At 49.4% G+C, this 17,041-nt stretch overlaps 1 protein-coding gene across 5 annotated transcripts in view; it reads left to right on the top strand.

The window, feature by feature from the left end:
- The window catches only part of AFAP1L2 (actin filament associated protein 1 like 2), a 65,107-nt gene extending 51,338 nt beyond the window's left edge, over positions 1 to 13,769 (top strand). Inside the window, exons 6-20 of one of the 5 annotated variants that reach the window (XM_039709136.1) lie at positions 238 to 321; positions 2,155 to 2,360; positions 2,909 to 3,088; positions 3,670 to 3,759; positions 4,506 to 4,590; positions 5,220 to 5,324; positions 5,854 to 6,065; positions 7,711 to 7,856; positions 8,368 to 8,479; positions 9,121 to 9,360; positions 9,449 to 9,614; positions 9,831 to 9,995; positions 10,252 to 10,433; positions 11,032 to 11,160; positions 11,507 to 13,769. In XM_039709136.1, the coding sequence (XP_039565070.1) occupies positions 238 to 321; positions 2,155 to 2,360; positions 2,909 to 3,088; positions 3,670 to 3,759; positions 4,506 to 4,590; positions 5,220 to 5,324; positions 5,854 to 6,065; positions 7,711 to 7,856; positions 8,368 to 8,479; positions 9,121 to 9,360; positions 9,449 to 9,614; positions 9,831 to 9,995; positions 10,252 to 10,433; positions 11,032 to 11,160; positions 11,507 to 11,533 (2,129 nt within the window). In that variant the 3' untranslated portion in view covers positions 11,534 to 13,769. Of the gene's footprint in view, positions 1 to 237; positions 322 to 2,154; positions 2,361 to 2,908; positions 3,089 to 3,669; positions 3,760 to 4,505; positions 4,591 to 5,219; positions 5,325 to 5,853; positions 6,066 to 7,710; positions 7,857 to 8,367; positions 8,480 to 9,120; positions 9,361 to 9,448; positions 9,615 to 9,827; positions 9,996 to 10,251; positions 10,434 to 11,031; positions 11,161 to 11,506 lie in introns of all 5 variants that reach the window. The other 4 variants (XM_039709133.1, XM_039709134.1, XM_039709138.1 and 1 more) reach the window with 4 other exon arrangements.
- The last annotated feature ends 3,272 nt before the right edge of the window (positions 13,770 to 17,041 follow it).

The raw sequence follows: 17,041 nt of genomic DNA, 5'->3' as shown, positions 1-17,041 counted from the left end.
TATTCTGGCTGAGACAGCTCATCAGCCCTGGCTGCTTTTAATTGCGATGATGATGATTCTGTTTCAAAGGGAGTGCCTTGTTTGAGGGGATGGGTTGAAAATGCTGTCCCTGCTTGAAATCTCAGCGTGCAGGGATGGGACAGCCTCGCTGGCCGAGGGGATTGAGGCTGTTCTCTGCTTTTGCTTATCTGTGGCTTTCTCTCTTTGTCTTCTTTCTCTTTCTTTTTGACTGTGCAGGTCTTTTTGGTAGGCTTGCTGCGGCTGGACCCAGGCCAGGGTTGCAGGTTACTGAGGGCGTTATTTATGCCACAATAACTATGGGTATGGCATGCTTTCCAAACCTGAAGTGCCTTTTTTAAACAACAACAACAACAAAAACCCAACCCAAAAATACCCCCCAAACCCTCAGTTTTAGCAAAGATTATCAGATATCTGCCCCTGGATCTGCCTGTTACATGCATGGAGGGTAACCGCCCCTTGCTCTCTGTTTTGCACAAAGCTTTATTTTTTGTGGCTTTCCCTGTGCTCAGGATGACAATGAAGAGGAGAGCTCATCTCATGAGGAACCACACTTGGGGTTGTGGTTGATGCACAGAACAGCATCCAGGGCTTCTCAGGAGTGAGGTGGCAGCCTGAGATCTGCTGCTTAGGTGGGAGCTCCAGAGACTTCCAAAAGAGGCCAGAGGGCCCATGTGGAAAAGGAGGAAGTTTTGGAAGATGAGATTCCCTTAGGCATCCTTGCTGCTGCATATGGAAAGGTCCTGTAGCAGTGCAGAGGTTCAGCTCCTTGGTGTTCATAAGGTTGAGAAACACCTGCACTGTTACTCCATCTGAATTTCTGCCTGTGGACAAGGTCTGCATAGTGAGAATGCACTGATGTTTCCCATAAAAGATGAGCATTTGATACACTGAGGGCATGGAGATGTGCTCCATTCAGAGACTTTGAAAGGGAGTATTTGCTTTTTAAAAAGTTTGTTTTATTGGTGAAGTTTTGATTACTTGAAAGAGGTTGTAGAGTGAAATTTCACTTGGAGTAAGAGTGTAGCTTTGTTAGTGCATCCCAGTTCCTTTTATTTAAAGAACAGATAAACCCAACTGAAACGTTCTTCAGTGAAGCTCCTAATGCCTTTTTCTTTCTCTTTTCTGGCAGCTTTTCTTCTTTTCATTTGCACCAATCTGATAATGTTATTTTTATGTAGATAGTAAGATTTGGTGAGAATCCAAGTTAGATTAAATTCCAGTGAGAGAAACTTAGCAATATTCCTCCATGCTGTTTGGTAGGACAAGGATGCCAGACCCTACACAAATGTTGCCCCAATGTTACCATATTGCTCTGTGAGCTTATGTTGTGACTTAGAGCTCTAAATGCCAGCAGAGCATTGCAAATCCCCCTGCAGTTAGGGAGAACGTTTTCAGTGTTTTTGATGAGCCTGGTACCAGTGATCAGCTGAAAACTCCAAAATTCTGCAATGCCTTAGAGCTGAGTATTGAAAAGTCCAACTCATCCCAGTAACATAGCAATTTGTTTAAGAATGGAAGTAAAAAATGTTCTTACTGCTCCTCACATTTGCCACTTATGACTAATTTTTGGTGCTGCAGCAGTGTATTACTTCAAAGCCCTTGCTGTCCATTAGATGCTGAGTAGAGAGAGGGGGATCTGTTAGACCAGAGAGGGAATGTGAATGACATCTCAAATACAATAGATCATTGCTTGCTGCATGGCCTTGCAAATACCATTTTTACTTCTGGCATTTAGAGGACAAGGGCTGATTGTAGCTTGCTGTTGTCTTTAAAATTGTGTGTATTTGGCTTGAAGTGGAAAGTAGTAAAAACATCTTTAGGGGGAAAGCAGCAAACATCAGGAAATGTCTAAGGGAATGTTCTCAGATTTGTGGTCAACCGAGAAGTGTCTTTTGAGTGTTTGCTAACAGAAGCTATTAGGCACAAAATACTACAATGATATTCATATTGGGCTAGAAAGAAAAAAGGATCTGTGAGGGTAATTTCCCTATTAATTATCCTCCTGGAGGAGAGCCTCAAAAGACACATCCCTGCACTGGAAGCTTGTGCATGTGTGAGCATGGCTGAGGGAAGCATTTGGCTCAGAGTTATTCTAAAAATGGATTTAATGACAGAGCTTTGCTTTTGTTATAGAAGATGGTGAAGCTGTTAGTAGTTCCTACGAATCTTACGATGAGGAAGAGAGCAGCAAAGGCAAGTCAGCAACCCATCAGTGGCCATCCCCAGAGGCCACCATTGAGCTGATGAAGGACGCCCGCATCTGTGCCTTCCTGTGGAGAAAGAAGTGGCTGGGACAGTGGGCAAAACAGCTGTGTGTTATCAAGGACACCAGGTTGCTGGTGAGCAGATCCTCTACTCTCTGTCTAAAACAATCTGGTTTTATGAGCTGAGGAATGAAGCGGCACCTCAGACCATGTTAATGAGCTGGCAAAAAACAAAGTACCCCTAGAAGCAGTGCTTCAGAAACCATGTCCTGGAGATTTGGGGATCTTACTCCTTTTTTAGAAGGAATGTGGGCATGGAATTGCTGAAGGGGCACAAGGACACATTTGTGACCAAAATCACAATCCCCCAAAATGTCTAGGGATACTTTTTAGGAAATCTTTTTGAGGTGGTTGAGCAGAAGGGATACTTACTCCAGGGCTAACTACATACTTGATCCTGTGTCAGTAGAAGGTATTTCAGACCATATGTGCATGCAGTCAGACATGTGTGTACCTGTACATCAGGGATCTCCTGTGTGTAGTCTGTGCAGACTTGTTAGAGCTGTAGGACCTTCTTGTGTTCAGTGCATTCAATGCACGTGTCCCTTGTGGGGCTGAGTTCATGCCAGTGGGCAGGAAGGCTCCTCCTCTGCCTCTCACCCGCTCCTGTCTTCCTTCCCCAGTGCTACAAGAGCTCCAAGGACCACAACCCACAGCTGGATGTGAATTTGCTGGGCTGCACAGTCATTCACAAGGAAAAGCAAGTGAGGAAGAAAGAGCACAAACTGAAGATCATCCCCACGAACGCTGATGTCATCGTGCTGGGGCTGCAGAGCAAGGACCAGGCAGAGCAGTGGCTCAGGGTCAGTGGCACCTTCAGGATTTGTCCCACTGGTGCTCCCATGCTTTGCTGGGAGAGCAGATCTTATCTCAGCCCTGTCCTTGTGTGCTCTGGCTCCCTGCCTCACTGCAAGCCTTTATACAAATATACCACTTCATTTTCATGTCCTGGGATAGATTCTTCCTGCAGCTCCCTGCTGCCTTCAGTGTGCTGAGGCCACGTGGGGACCTCCCAGCCCAGCTGCTGTGGTGGGGGCAGTGGGGGAAATGTCTGGGGTGGGTCCCCAGCATGAATTGGCTGAGGGCAGGGGTAAATGTCACCCTACCCCTGGGACAGCAGCAGGAGGAGCCTCCTGGAGCCCAGGACAGCCCCGGGGCTGTGAGACGCCAGGGCTGCCTTTGCTGGCAGTCTCTCCCAGGGACTTGGATCCAGCAACTGCTGCTGGATGCCTGATGCAGCACCAGGACAGTCCCCAGGGTCACAGGGACAGTAAACCACGGGCCTCCCAGGCTGATGTGGTTTTGCCTGTCCTAGTTGGGGGAGATTAACTGATCCTGTTACTCTCAGGATCTCTCACAGGCTTTGGCTTCTCCCTCTGCACAGGTAATCCAAGAGACCAGTGGTCTGCTCTGTGAAGGAGGCAGTGAAGGCAATCAGTACATCCCAGACTCGCAGCGCCTCAGCTACCCAAAGGTACATCTTGTCTCTACAGACAGAGATAGCACTTAGGCTTCAGCCCTGTTCCTTCAACAGACAGTAGTGTAGGTGCCTGAATTTTAGGTAAGAAAAGACGGATAGAAGTGTAACCAGACCCCTGCACTGCTGAAAAGGAGCATTCTTGGAACCATCTTAAATTTGCCATATCTTCCCTCCCAGACGAACTCAGCATTTGGCTACCCACTGTCTAGGGCAGGAGCTGCTATCTCATCCAGATGGGATGGTTGTGTTCTCAAGAGCTCTGGGAGGGTCATAGACTCTTTGATGCCAGGGCTTGGGCCATCTCTAGTCCAGGTTTAGGTGACACTCCCCTGGGAGCAGCTTGTTCCAAAACAGTGGGAGGGCAAAGAGACTTTCCTGAGTCTCTGGTGGGCACCCAAAATGGACCTGTTTGGGCACCTGGCTGGTTCCTCTGCCCATGGCCCCTATAGGGACTCTCAAATGCCCCCACCAGGCAGGCTGCAGGGTAGGAGCCATAGGGTAGCCCCAGTGGTGCCACTGTCTCCTCAGAGGTGAGCCCAGCTGGGGTGGGGCACATTCAGGACAATGGGAAGAGCACAGTGTGAGTGAGCTGGCTGGGCATGGCTGGGTGAAAGCGTCTGCTGCAGAGAGAGTGGGACCTCATAATATGGGAGAATTGGGAAAAGGTCCTTGCAGCACGTTCTGGCTGGAAGAATGGGTCACCTGCATCCGTGGAGCCTGTGCCTGGTGCTTGTTGACAGGTGGAGGTGTCTGAGAGATACTCTGCAGCCTCCGAGAGCGGGAGCAGCACCGACGGCCACGCAGAGACTGCCGAGGCAAAAGATGGTAAAGCTTTGCCCTGGGAATGACAGGGAAGATGGGCCCTTGACCCTTCTGTAGCTCCTGCCACCTCAAACAGACCTGATGAAAGCTGTGTGTGCATTCATTGCCTGGGAATTTGGTATTCTTACCAGGACTACCTCTTGGTTCCACAGGCTTATTCACACACTGACTGATGTGCTCAGTAGGAGAATGTTGAAGAGGTTCTTTGGACATAAACTTTCCCCCTCCCATCTTGTATCCCTGTTTTAGAGAGAAAAAGACTTAAATATAGTAAATGTTAATGGGTAATGGTCCTTAATTAAATTGTTTGTGGTGTAGGAAAGTGAAGGGAGGTTGGCAAATGCCCAGCAAGAGCTGTGCAAGCACCTCCCACTGCTCCTGCAGTGACTGGCCTTTGGTGAGAGCCAACCCACGTGTAAAGCAGACAGATTAGCATCTTCCACAAATCCCTAACTGATCTTACTGGTGCCATCTTCCTCCTGAACTCCCTGGGCTTTGGATTTTTCCAGCCTGTCCCTAGTTGCAGGTTTGCTCTCTGCAAGGGATGTATGTGAGGTGGGGGCAGGACCCCCAGCTAGGACAGCAGCTGGGAGCTGGGAAAGCCACACACGTGTCTTTTTAATTTCTGGTAGTTAAGAAGAAAGGCACAACTGGCCTGAAACTGAGCAACCTGATGAACCTCGGGAGGAAGAAGTCCAGCTCCCTGGATAGCCCAGAGAGATCCTTGGAGACTTCAAGTAAGTGGCAGCACGAGTCCCTCTGCAGGGATTTGCCTCAGGGCTGGATCTCAGTGTGCAGGGCAGGATGAGCACCAGGCATCATCATCCTCCTCAAACATGCCTGTGCCAGGTGGTCCTGCCAGTAAATCCCTGCAGATTGTGGAGCCTGTGGCTCCCAGGGTGACCCAGGGGGAAGGGGTGGGTAAGCCAGACATGCACACACAGGGCATTTGTGCTGCCCAGGGTGTGGGAGCCTGCAGGGAGAGCTTGTATTTACCACCTGGGACCAACTTTGTCCAACCAGCTGCAGCCATCTTGCTGCTCCCAAGCTATCCTGAATATCAAGGGTCTCATTTTCAAGATTTTTACCCTTTTCACCCTGTTTTGTGTGGATAGGACAGCTTGTCTTTGTGCTTTTGCTCTTTGTTGGTGCCTATGACTTTGTGTTGTGTGGTGATCTCATAACTTACCCCTTAGACATCCCCAGGCACACAAATTAATATGGATTAAATGGAAAATGTGTCTAATGAGCTGTGATTACGTGCAGGTTACCTGAATGTGCTGGTGAATAGCCAGTGGAAGTCACGGTGGTGTCAGATAAAAGATGGGCACCTCCATTTCTACCAGGACAGGAACAGAAGCAAGCTGGCTCAGCTGCCCCTGAGTCTGGCAGGTTGTGAGATCATCCCAGAGCCCAGCCCTGATCATCTTTACTCCTTCCGCATCCTGCACAACGGGGAAGAACGGGTTGTTTTGGAGGTAGGGTGTCTGTCTCAGAGAAAGCTCCACTTAAAATCCTCAGCTTGGGTACCTTAGGAGGTCTAAATGCCAGTGAGTTCCTCCAGAGGAACATCAGTCCAACAAAACAGAGCCTGAAGAGCAGGACTTTGGTTCATCTGCCTGTGGTCACCCAGAATTGTGTCCCACCTCACTGGTAATCCAGGCTGTGGATGTGTGTGATGCTGGCTCCTCTCAGCCTTCATCTTAGGGGGCACGTGGGGTCCTCTGGAGATTCCAATCTCCCCCCCGCCACTGCAGATAACCTTGGATAAGTAAGTTTTGTAGAGTGCATTGCAGATGGTTAATGTTAGATGAGAACAATGCCACTTGAGGGATTTAAGGCTGTGGTGAGGAGGAGCAGAGAACTGCATGTTTTGACAGCAGAGCCCCAAAGCCATGGGGCACACTCCCAAGTAATCCTATCACAGATCTGCCCCTGAAAGTGCAAGTGAATTCATCTCCATCTGTTACTTTCCTTTGCCTGCATCCAGGACTGTTTATCTCTAATCTTACTTCTCTCTGACGACAGCATGGTTATAGTGGGAGGTGGACAATGTGAGCAATTTCCTGTATTTTTCCAGTGGGTGGAATATTTATAGCTAAACAACTGACTTTGAGGGCATGCCATGAAATTGGAAGATGTTTTTGTTGTTTCTGATTCAGGGTCTGTCTGTATCTAAGAAATTTTGCCCAGTTACAGATGTGAAGAAGAGGTGCTGGGAAAATTTACATTTTGTGAATGGAAGAATATGTATTTTGTTGAGATGTCAGACTCAATGTACAGATTGGCTGGCTGGCAGGCTTCCCAGGGACTGAAGTCTCTGCTAAATAAAACAGACTGAAAGCTTAAAATATACTTTCCACTTTGGAAAGTGTATATATATTCACTTGCTCTGAATTTTACTTTGTGGTTACTGCTTTGACTCCTGAAATCAGTGCAAAAGTGGCTGCATCAGCCAACTTCTTCTTGCTTCAGGTGGAGTCCCCTGCACTGGGAGGTGCACATGGCTGTTTGCTAGAGCTGACTTCGTGGCATAGAATTTAACTCTTTGTGTTGCAAAATGTCAGACTGCTCACTGCAGCTGACCATGGTCAGTACCATTGGTACTGACCATGTTAAAGCAACAGACTCTGATGCTCTAAGCTCCTCTCTTCTCTCCAAAGAACCATGGAAGGGGTTTGTGCTCTGGGACCTCTCAGGCTCGGGTCTCCTTGCCTCTGTTTGGCAATCCCATTGCTGCACTCTGCTGGTGCAAAATAAAACCCGCAGGTTTTCTTCATCCACAGCTGCTCCCTGCCAGCATCTCCAGCCCCAGACACTTCTCTTGTAGACAGCTGAGTTGATCATGACTGAAAGGAAAATGCAGACTAACTTGAAATTTTAGGAAGGAACAGAGCAAAGAGCTGCATTTATGTAGCTGCCAAATTTCTGAATCAGTCCATATGTAGAGCTGTACTTTTAAGGTAGCCTCAGGTTTATATCAATACCCAGCAGTTCCTCTTCCCCCTTGGAAGCCCAGGGGATTGCCAGCATGCTTCCCTACCCAACTTAAGCCAGTATCAGCCCTGTGAGTGCAGAGAAACCACTGCTGCAACCTGTCCTGTCTGTCTGATCACCCTGCAGGCAAAGTCCTCAGAGGAAATGGGCCACTGGCTGGGCCTCCTCTTGTCGGAGTCAGGCTCCAAAACAGACCCAGAGGAATTTACCTACGATTACGTGGATGCTGACAGGGTGTCCTGCATTGTGAGCGCTGCGAAGAATTCCTTCTTGTAAGTCACTGGTAATGGGTTGGGGCTGTGTGGGGCTGGTAGAGGGAAAGCAAGCCAGAGCAGGGGGCTCTCCACTTGTGGGAGGTTGGCTGCCATGGAAATAGGTGGTAAATTCACAGCTGCAGCTCAGTCACTTTCTTTTGGGACAGGAGAGCACTTCCTGTCCCACCAGGTTGCAGCTTGCCATGGGGCGTGTGCCTGAGTGGCTGCAAAAGCAGCTTGGGCTCTCAGCCACCCAGTCCATCATGTCACTGGGGCAAGGTGACTGTGCTGCTGAGGCTGAGGGCTGGGTGAGAAAGGAGAGAGCCCAGCGGAAGTAGAGCCCCACTCTGGTGGGTGCTGCTTACGGGGCAGCAGCAGCGACCCCTCTGCTCTGTATGGCTCTGCCTTCTCCTCTCCTGCATCTGGCTGCCTGGCCTTGCCCAGACCTCAGCACTGGTGTTCTCAGATGTCTCAAAATGCAGCACTGCAGAGCAAATCCAGTCCCCCTGATGGGATGTCCTGTTCACAGCCTAATGCAGAGGAAATACTCTGAGCCCAATGCCTACATTGACAACCTCCCCAAGGGCAGGGTGCAGCAGGACGAGCTCTACGACGACGTGGACCTGCCAGACCTGCCTGTGGTAAGACAGCTGCCCTGCTGCAGGGAGCTCTGGGGGGACCACGACCAACATCTGCCCATGGGGAGTCTCCAGCAGTGAAAGGGGGGATTCCCAGCCCCTGGGGAGATCATGGCCTTTGCAATGGAGCAGAACCAAGTATGGAGAGGAGTTGCTAAGGAATGGGAGAGAAGTTTCCAGAAAGGAGCTGTAGGGATCCTCAGGCAGTTGGGATAAAATTCCACAGATTTCTTCAGCAAAGAGCATGGATTATTTGGTGATAGCGGGCTTTTGGAGTGGCCTTTCAAAGATTCCATTTTGTGCCTGTAAGAGCAAGTCCTGTGTGAAAGGACAAGAACAATGGGTCATGCTGGGAATGGGACTGTCACCTCAGGAAAGGCAAAGAATGTGGCATGGGTTGCTGGATGTACAACAGTGTGATATCCTTGCATGAGGCTGCTGCCGCCATCAGAGAGACCTATTGAAGGAAAACAGGAGGGGCCTTTCCTTCAGTACTTCAAAAAGGCCTCTGTGGAATGACTCAGAGACTGGCATTTTAGTTCCTCTAAGATTTTTGGAAAGTACTCCAGATTGCCTGAGATAGTGCTGTTCTGCAGTGAGATGTTTCTTGTACTTCCAGTTGCAGCAAATGGTCTCTTTTGCAGGAAGAAGTGCCCAAGGGTGAGAGCAAACTGGAGGGGGATCAAGACAGAGTGTATCTGGATCTCACCCCAGTGAAGTCCTTACTACACTGTGCTGGCAAGATGTCATGCCAGTCTTCCCCCCTCGGCTCACCATCTCTAGAGAGGGCTGCCAACAAGGCTGCCCCCGAGAGCACAGCTGAGACAGCCCCCATGGCCAAGGAAGCTGAGCCCTGTGCTAAGGCAGCAGAGACCTCGGAACAGGTACTGCCCAAACTCTGACACCAGGCCAGGCTGAATCACTGAGCCACTTCCCTACACCTCATCCTCCCACTTCGTTTCTCCTTTCCAGAAACACCCGGAGAAGCCAGAGCCTGAGCAGGCTGTGCCACAGGTGCCTGCTATCAAAATCCAGACCCAGCAGCAGAGCAGTGTGGCCCCCGAGGTGCCAGGGGGCCCAGTTCCAGCGGGCAGTCCCCAGCTGCTGCCTGCACACCGGCCCAAGATGCCCCTGCCAGGTGGGTGAGCTGCTCAGGTGGCCCCAGGGTGCTTAAAGAGAGGTGGTGCCCTGTGATTTAACTTGCCGCCGCTCTCCAGCAGTCTGTGTGCTGACTCTAGTGGTTGGTGACTTTTCAGACCTTCCCCTGTTTTCTTTTCAAGCACCTGAAAAGGTTTTCTCCCTCCTGCTTTTTCCCCCCTGACTGAGCTTGTTGTTGGTGGGCTGTTTCCAGCAGCAGCAGTGGAAACCAAGCTGGGCAAGAACAGGACAGAGGCAGAGGTGAAACGGTTCACGGAGGAGAAGGAACGGCTGGAGAAGGAGAAGGATGAAATCCGAGCTCAGCTCACCCAGCTGCGCAAGGAGAGACGGGAGCTGAAGGAAATGCTTGGGGGCAGCACAGGTGGGGCAGGGCAAGGTGGGATGTGTGGGAATGAGCCAAGGTGGGGCCTTGGAGAAAGAGGGGGCAATGAACCTGGCCCTTCTGGGACCAGAAGAGATGGGGGGAACCTGGTGCTTTGGGCCAGACTGCACTAGAGCAAGAGCCACAGTCCCTCTTGAGATAAAACCCAAGGAAAATTTATGGGATCCCTGATCCCTGCTCCCCTCAGGAGCTCCCCAGGTTCCCAGCAGGCACCAAGATTCCTCTTCCTACACAGACAAGAGCCTGGAGCAGAGGCTGAAGGAGATAGACGAAGAATGCAAAAGGAAGGAAAGCCAGAGGGTGGACCTGGAGCTGAGCCTGGTGGAGGTGAAGGAGAACCTGAAGAAGGCAGAATCTGGCCCCGTGACACTGGGCACAGCAGTGGACACCACACACCTGGAGAACACAGCCCCAAGGGTATGTGGGGCATCCCTGGGAGGCACAGCAGCTTTCTGACAGCTAGGCAGTCACACAGTCTCAGCCTGCTTAAAAAATTAATAATTAATAATAGCATCATTATTCTATTTAATATGCAATCTTGTATGAATATATAGCTAACATGTCTGTATTGACTATTGTATATAATATACATTGTGTAATAATAATCTAATGAGGTAACAGCAGTAATGGGGAAGTGAAAGGTGGATGGGGCTCAGGAGAGTGGTCATATTTTCCTGTGGGACCTTGAGCAACACCCTCCAGAGCCATGCAGGTCTGGACTCAGCTCTTTCTGCACTTGGCTGAGGTAAGGGTGGTTTTTGCAGGAGAAGATTCAGGATTTTCCATGAAATGGAGATCTCCACCACCTGCATCCTGCTCTGTATCTCTAATTCCAGAGTCCTCAAAACCCAAACACACCACAAGCTCCCCCGGTGTTTTTGTGAAATTGGCATGTCACTGAAAAAATGCACCTCCATGTGAATGGGATGACACTGTGACTAGGAGATGGTGGGAAAAGGCAGCAATCTCTCTCAGTAGTCTGTAGTCATAACCATTTCTGTGATTTTTATTGTAGGTTCAGGCAAAAGGTGCCAGTCCAGCAAACAGCGCAGAGAACTCACCGGTGAACTCAGCAACGGCTTTAAAAAACCGGCCCTTATCTGTTATGGTCACGGGGAAGGGAACAGTCCTACAGAAAGCTAAGGTGAGGCACAGCAGGAAAATCTGTCTGGGACAGCCTCTGCTCTTCCCTTCTGGCAGTGGAGCAAACTGGCTGTGGTGGGATGGGGTTTTGGGGGGGTCCCATGTCTGGGAAACGCCCCTGACCACACAATTCAGACATGTCAGCCTGGTTTTCCTCCAGTCTTTTCTCCTGTGTTTGCTTTGCCTACAATTTAAATGAATAAATACATGCATTGTTTATAACTTAAAGATATCCCTGACCCACCCTGCAGCCAAAATCACCTGGGCACCAGACAACCACATTGATCCCGTGCACACTATGGTTGCCTGCTTTGCATTTCAACTAATTTGCCTTTATTCCCTGGCAGGAATGGGAGAAAAAGGGAGCTAGTTAGAAGCTCATTGTACAGAGACGGACTAAAGACTCGAATTGCCCACGCATGGCCCAGGGGATTCAACCATCTGTGGTGGAGGTTGGGTGTTCAGCACCACCACACACCAAGTGCCTCCTCCACGTCGCGCCCGCGGCTCAGACGCAGCGCTGGAGCCCACAGCTGCTGACACGAGTTACCCCTCATGAACCTGCTCTTTCCAGACAAATCCCAATCACGTAGCTAAAATGATAACAACCAGTGGCAATCCTTCCATCAAAGTCCTAACCCAGCTGATGTAAACAAGAATGTTACTGTACATAGGGGGTGTTTTGTGTATTTCTACTCTGAAGGTTTATCAATGAGTTATTAAGGTTTCTATATTAGTGACTGTAGTGGATTCAGAAGGAACCTCTGCTGTTCCTCAGCCCGGTGGGTTTGTACCTGTCCTGATAAATAGGAATCAACTAAAGTTGTCAACCTGTCTTGCTGCCACTCATCACTTAGCTGCATTTCATCCATCCTTCAGCCAAGGGCTATCCCACACATGAGAAATTCTTCAGACATGAGTGAGAAGCACACAGCAGCCTGTCCAGGGCATTTTTAATCAGTGCCCTGATGCATTCCAGCATCTCCTACCAGCTGCAGGTTTGCTAGAATATTGAACTGCTCACCTTCTCATGCTGTAAGCTGTGTTACAGACTGGCAGCACCAAGAGCTCTGAGCAAAGAAGACCTGCCAGGCAGATTCATCTAGCTTTCTTGAAGATCTTACTTCACCTGAGGAGTTTATTCTGAAAAAAAAAAAAAAAAAAGAAAAAAAAAGGAAAAATAAAAAAGAAAAAAGTAATATTGGAGGGCTTGCTCAGCTGTTTCTTGGGAAAGGTGGATCCCAGTGCATTCTTCAGGGATCCCCTTTCCCAAGAGAGGGGAGGTGAAGCAGTCCCCATGCTGTGACGGTGTCTGGTCCTCACAGAGCTGCAGCTGAAGCCATCCCTCTGCCCCTGTGTCCCTCCCCACTGCAGTAAGGCTGCACTGCCAGGGCTCTGCTGGACGTCTTGGTGCTGTCACCCTTATTTCCTGATAATTAATACAGCCTTTGGGCCCTGGCAGTATGGCCCACAAAGCACCCCTCTCTGGCCTAGCCAAGCTCTCTAATGAAAGAGGTTGGAGATTTGGAACAGCTAAACTCCAAGGCATTGAAATTTGAAGGGTGGCAGTGGGTTTTGAGAAATCTATGCACTCCTTCCCTCCCCATAACCTGCTGACACATGTGATGGCCTGGAGACATTTCTTCCTGTCTCCTCTGAGGGCCCTTCAGACCCAGGCTCAGGAACTGGGTTGACTGGGTGGGCTGGAGCTGTTCTAACCCTACAGAGTTAAAGCAGCACCAGTTCCCAGGATGGGTTGTCCCTGGGCTCCTGTGGCTACACCAAAGCCAAGGTAAAGGCAGACAGGAAAAATCTTGTACCTTCCTCACTCCTGAAAATATTTGGCAGGCCTGAGACCTCCTCTAAAGGGCTGTTCTTTCTTCACACAAAGGCCAAACAGCCAGTGGGAGCACAGTGCTGATACCCAGAGCTGGTGCTGGCATTGGGGTGAGTGAGAATGGCCTGACAAGGACCACAGAGCTAGGGTGCAACAAAACACCTGGTCAGGGTATCCTGGAAGCAAGAAAGGTCACTGCTCCCATTTTTTTTACCCTTTAGTTTCCACTGTGGTGCAGATGTAGGAATTGCTAATGCCAGGCCTCTGGAGCCTCAGCTGGCAGGTTGGCCCTGTGCAAGGTTTTGCACATAGGAAAAAATCATGCAAATAAACTGCTAACTCTTGTGGTTCAGGATCCTGGGGACTTCCTTCTCCAGAGCACCAGAAAGCCACAGACTCCATGAAGCTTTTGTTTTGGCCCATGATGAGCTGGCAAGAGCCCCTCTCTGTGCCCTGAATACCCCTGACACCCCGCTGTCATCCTCCAGGAGTTGTCCAGACATTTCACAGTGCTACTGAGACAGCCGTGGACAAGAGCAGCTCTGCTTGCCCCTTCACAGCCCAGTCAGCCTCAGTGCTCCCGCTGGGATGGCTCCATGAGGGAATGGTAAACATAGGCAGGTCCTGAAGGACACACTTTCCCCAAACAAGAAATGTTAAACAATGTCTCTGTGTCCCCATTGTTTTCCTAACTCAAGGCATTTCCTTTGTTGTAACTGTGACCTATAAAGTGGCGCTTTAGAGGGTTTTATAATAAAATGTTGAGTATATTATGTTACCAGTGGTTTTCTCAGTAATGGGGCTTGTCCCTGCTCTACTTTCCAATAGATTTCAAGTACATCAAATCCCCAATACATTAGTTAGTACAAATGCTTAGCTGTGCAGTCTACAACTGCAGTGCACTACATCTTAAACAGTAGTGAAAAACCTTCCACTACCTTCCTCTAGCCACTAGATAGCAACGGTGTGCAGGCTCACTGCCTGCTGCAGTCTGAGGGAAAACCGGGATGGGCTTTAGCTGGGAAGGAGAGAAAAAAAGTTATTAAAGAAAACAGTTGAGGTCTTTACAGAATGGACACCAAAACAGACACATCTGTGAAATATCCCTTGGTGGCTCCACTCCCACAGCTTGGGGAGGCACTGGAGCTACAGCACAAATTCCTGGGCCAGGTCCCACTCCCTGCCTCTCCAAGCTGACACAAACCTGCCAAGGAGCTCCTTAGTGCCCTGTCAGCCTCTGAGCCCAGGAATCCCCAAATAACTCGATTTTGGGGGCTGGTTTTGTGCACTGAATGGACAGCAGCAGCAGCTGCTTTTGTCCTTCCCCAGCATCACTGCCCCATTGCCTACAGCTGCTTTAGGACACCCCTGTACCAGCTCCAGCTGGTAAAATTGCTGCTTTGTTAGACATTCCAGTGCAATCCTCCAACTGGAGCCAGGCCACCATGGGGCCTGAAGTGTCCCCAGCAAAATTCCATATTCTTCTGGAGGGAAATTTCCTGCTACAAACCATTTTCCTTAGCAAGTTTCCCATTTAAGTACCTCCACATTTCTTGCTTTGGATACACAGAGGCCCACAAAAACTCCTGGGTGTTCCTGACTAGCACAGCAAGGCTGCTAGCGAGCATGCTGATTTCCCAGTAAGACAGAAGTGACAGATTTTAAAGGAAAGAAAAAAAAAAATACATCATATCAGTGGATAAGGCCTGAATGTTTATGTAAGATGTCTCAGGTATGAAGCAAATTAATTTACTTTACTGCAGAGTGAGATTGCAGGGGGGTTGAAGCTGAAGAAGCCAGCTGGCTTTACAGGGAGCATCAGCAGACCTGTTACAGGCTGGCCTTGGCTTTTGGTATGCAGGGAAAATGGCACAGTGGGATCAAACCCCAGCTTCCCTGCTGCAGCCTTTGCAGGACAGCTGCCATCCAACATTTATCACAAACAGGCATGGTTTTGCTTGCTGAGGGAATGTAAGACTAAAGGGGGTAAAAATCATGGTAGTTGCTTAAATCCCATTTTTAAAGGAGAAACAGGCTCTCTCCTGGAGTCAGCAGTGGCCCAGGACCAGCCAAAGCTCACCCAGCAATCCTCCAAGATTCAGAGAGTAATTCAGAGCTCCATCAGCAACAGCAGCCCAGACACTCATGACAAGCTGGCACAGACAGCATCCTCTGAGCTCCTGTGATGCCAGACAGGATTAGTGCTGGCTTTGCAGGGACCCCACCTCCCCAGAGCCTGGACCAGCCTCAAGGGAATGAGCTCCCATCAGGTAAAGGCTCATTAAATATTTCTGATTGAATCATGGCAAGTCTGAGAGTGAATTTAATAAGGGATCATGTCAGAGACCCAAGTCACTTAACTACTTACTCTTTTTCAATTAAAATTTACAAGAGAAAGGGCCTACAGATTAGCCAGGAAATCCAAGTCACATTTTTAAAAAGAAAACAACTCCAAAAACTGCTCAGTAGTGTCCTGCTGGATTAGCAGATCTCTCCAAGACAATCCCATAGATCCTAATATCAGGCTGGCTTTTCCCATCTCCTCCCAACGCCCCATGACTTTCTTACCTTGCAAAGTGCTTTGTCTCATACAAAAGGAGAGCTGGTGGGTGCTGCTGCTGCCAGAGAATGTCTGAGCATCTATCCAAGGCTTCAGGAATCACCTGCTTTCAGGAGGAATGTCAGGAGGAGGGTCTCATGTAGATCCCTGACATGTGGGGATCCCTGGGGCACTAAGACCTCATTTGGCTGTACTCAGAGCCCAAAACCCCATGAGTTTCCAATATCTCACATCATCTCTACTTGACAAATGGATGCACAGAGATAGATAAATCCTGTCCATCATTAAATTCCTGTCTCCAGCATGAGATTTTGCACTCTGCTTCCTGAATCACACAGAGATGTTTGTGTACCTGTGGTGCTTAAAGCCAGCAGGATGGTAAAAATGTAGGGTTTCCCCAGGACCCAGGCAAGCCTGCCTTGTTCCTTGTGCAGCCCACAGGTATAATTAACACCTGTGCATTAAAATAAAGAACTCACAAACAGATTACACCACATTAGCCACAAGCTAAAGTGCTCAGCAGCAGCACTGCACACGCTGTCCTGCAAACAGCACAAGGAGAAGCACTTGCAGAAGGCCAGGAGGGCATGTCCCAGCTCCAGAGCTGTGTCCCAGGCAGTGTGAGGACACTGCTGTTTGAGAGGGCAGGCTGATCCTGCAGAGGACAAAGTCTGTGAGGAGTGAGCTAATGATGCTGTTAGGAAAACCTCCAGGGAGCTGCAAAGCCAGCAGGGTGAGAAGAGGGGTTCCTGGGACCCTTCACACAAACAGGATGCACTCTGCTTTTGAGAGCAGTTGGTCTAGAATCCAGCCAGCTCCACAGGCACTTCTGCACCACAGCATGAACCACGGGCTTGCTGTGAGCCTGGCCAAGCCCTTCTCCCCACGTGAAGAGAACACTGACAGGTTAACAGCAAAGGCAATGCTGAGCTACAGCCATGCCTAAGTAACATTAATAGATTCATTTCCCTTTTATCCCAAATGTCAGCCCTTCAACTAAGCCTCTGTTCTGCCGTGCCTTAGGACACAGACAATCTACCAAAGTGACAGTGAAAAGAAAGCAGAATTTCCTCTTTCTCCCAGCCAGGTTTCTCCCACAAGGCATGACAGTGCTCCTCCTGTCTCAGTGCCAGCTTTCATCCCTGAGAGTGCTTTCAGACCATTCTTCTTTTGACAACAAACCTGCTGAGCAATTTGTGTCTCTCTTTGTCCATCTAATGTTACTATTCAAACACGGGGCCAGGACTTCTGGGTGAAGGGATTTTTCTTCTGCTGGGAACAATAGACTCTATTCTCATGAGCACTGGCAGCCACAGTCAATATCTCTGCCTTGGCCCTCTACAGACCTGGTTGTGCTCTCCTGAGGTGACAGACACCATGGGAAAGTCAGGAGACAACAACCCAGCACTGGGAACCATGGGCTTTGGGGAAGCAGTTCTGTAAATTTTACAGGTTTGGGGGAAAATTGATCTAGTGATGAGGTGA

Source organism: Passer montanus, unplaced genomic scaffold (assembly GCF_014805655.1).
Source record: "Passer montanus isolate IOZ18808 unplaced genomic scaffold, ASM1480565v1 scaffold21, whole genome shotgun sequence".
NCBI classification, from domain to species: Eukaryota; Metazoa; Chordata; class Aves; order Passeriformes; family Passeridae; genus Passer; species Passer montanus.
The sequence above is the reverse complement of the archived record's forward strand: the minus strand, read 5'-3'. Positions and strand labels throughout refer to the sequence as shown.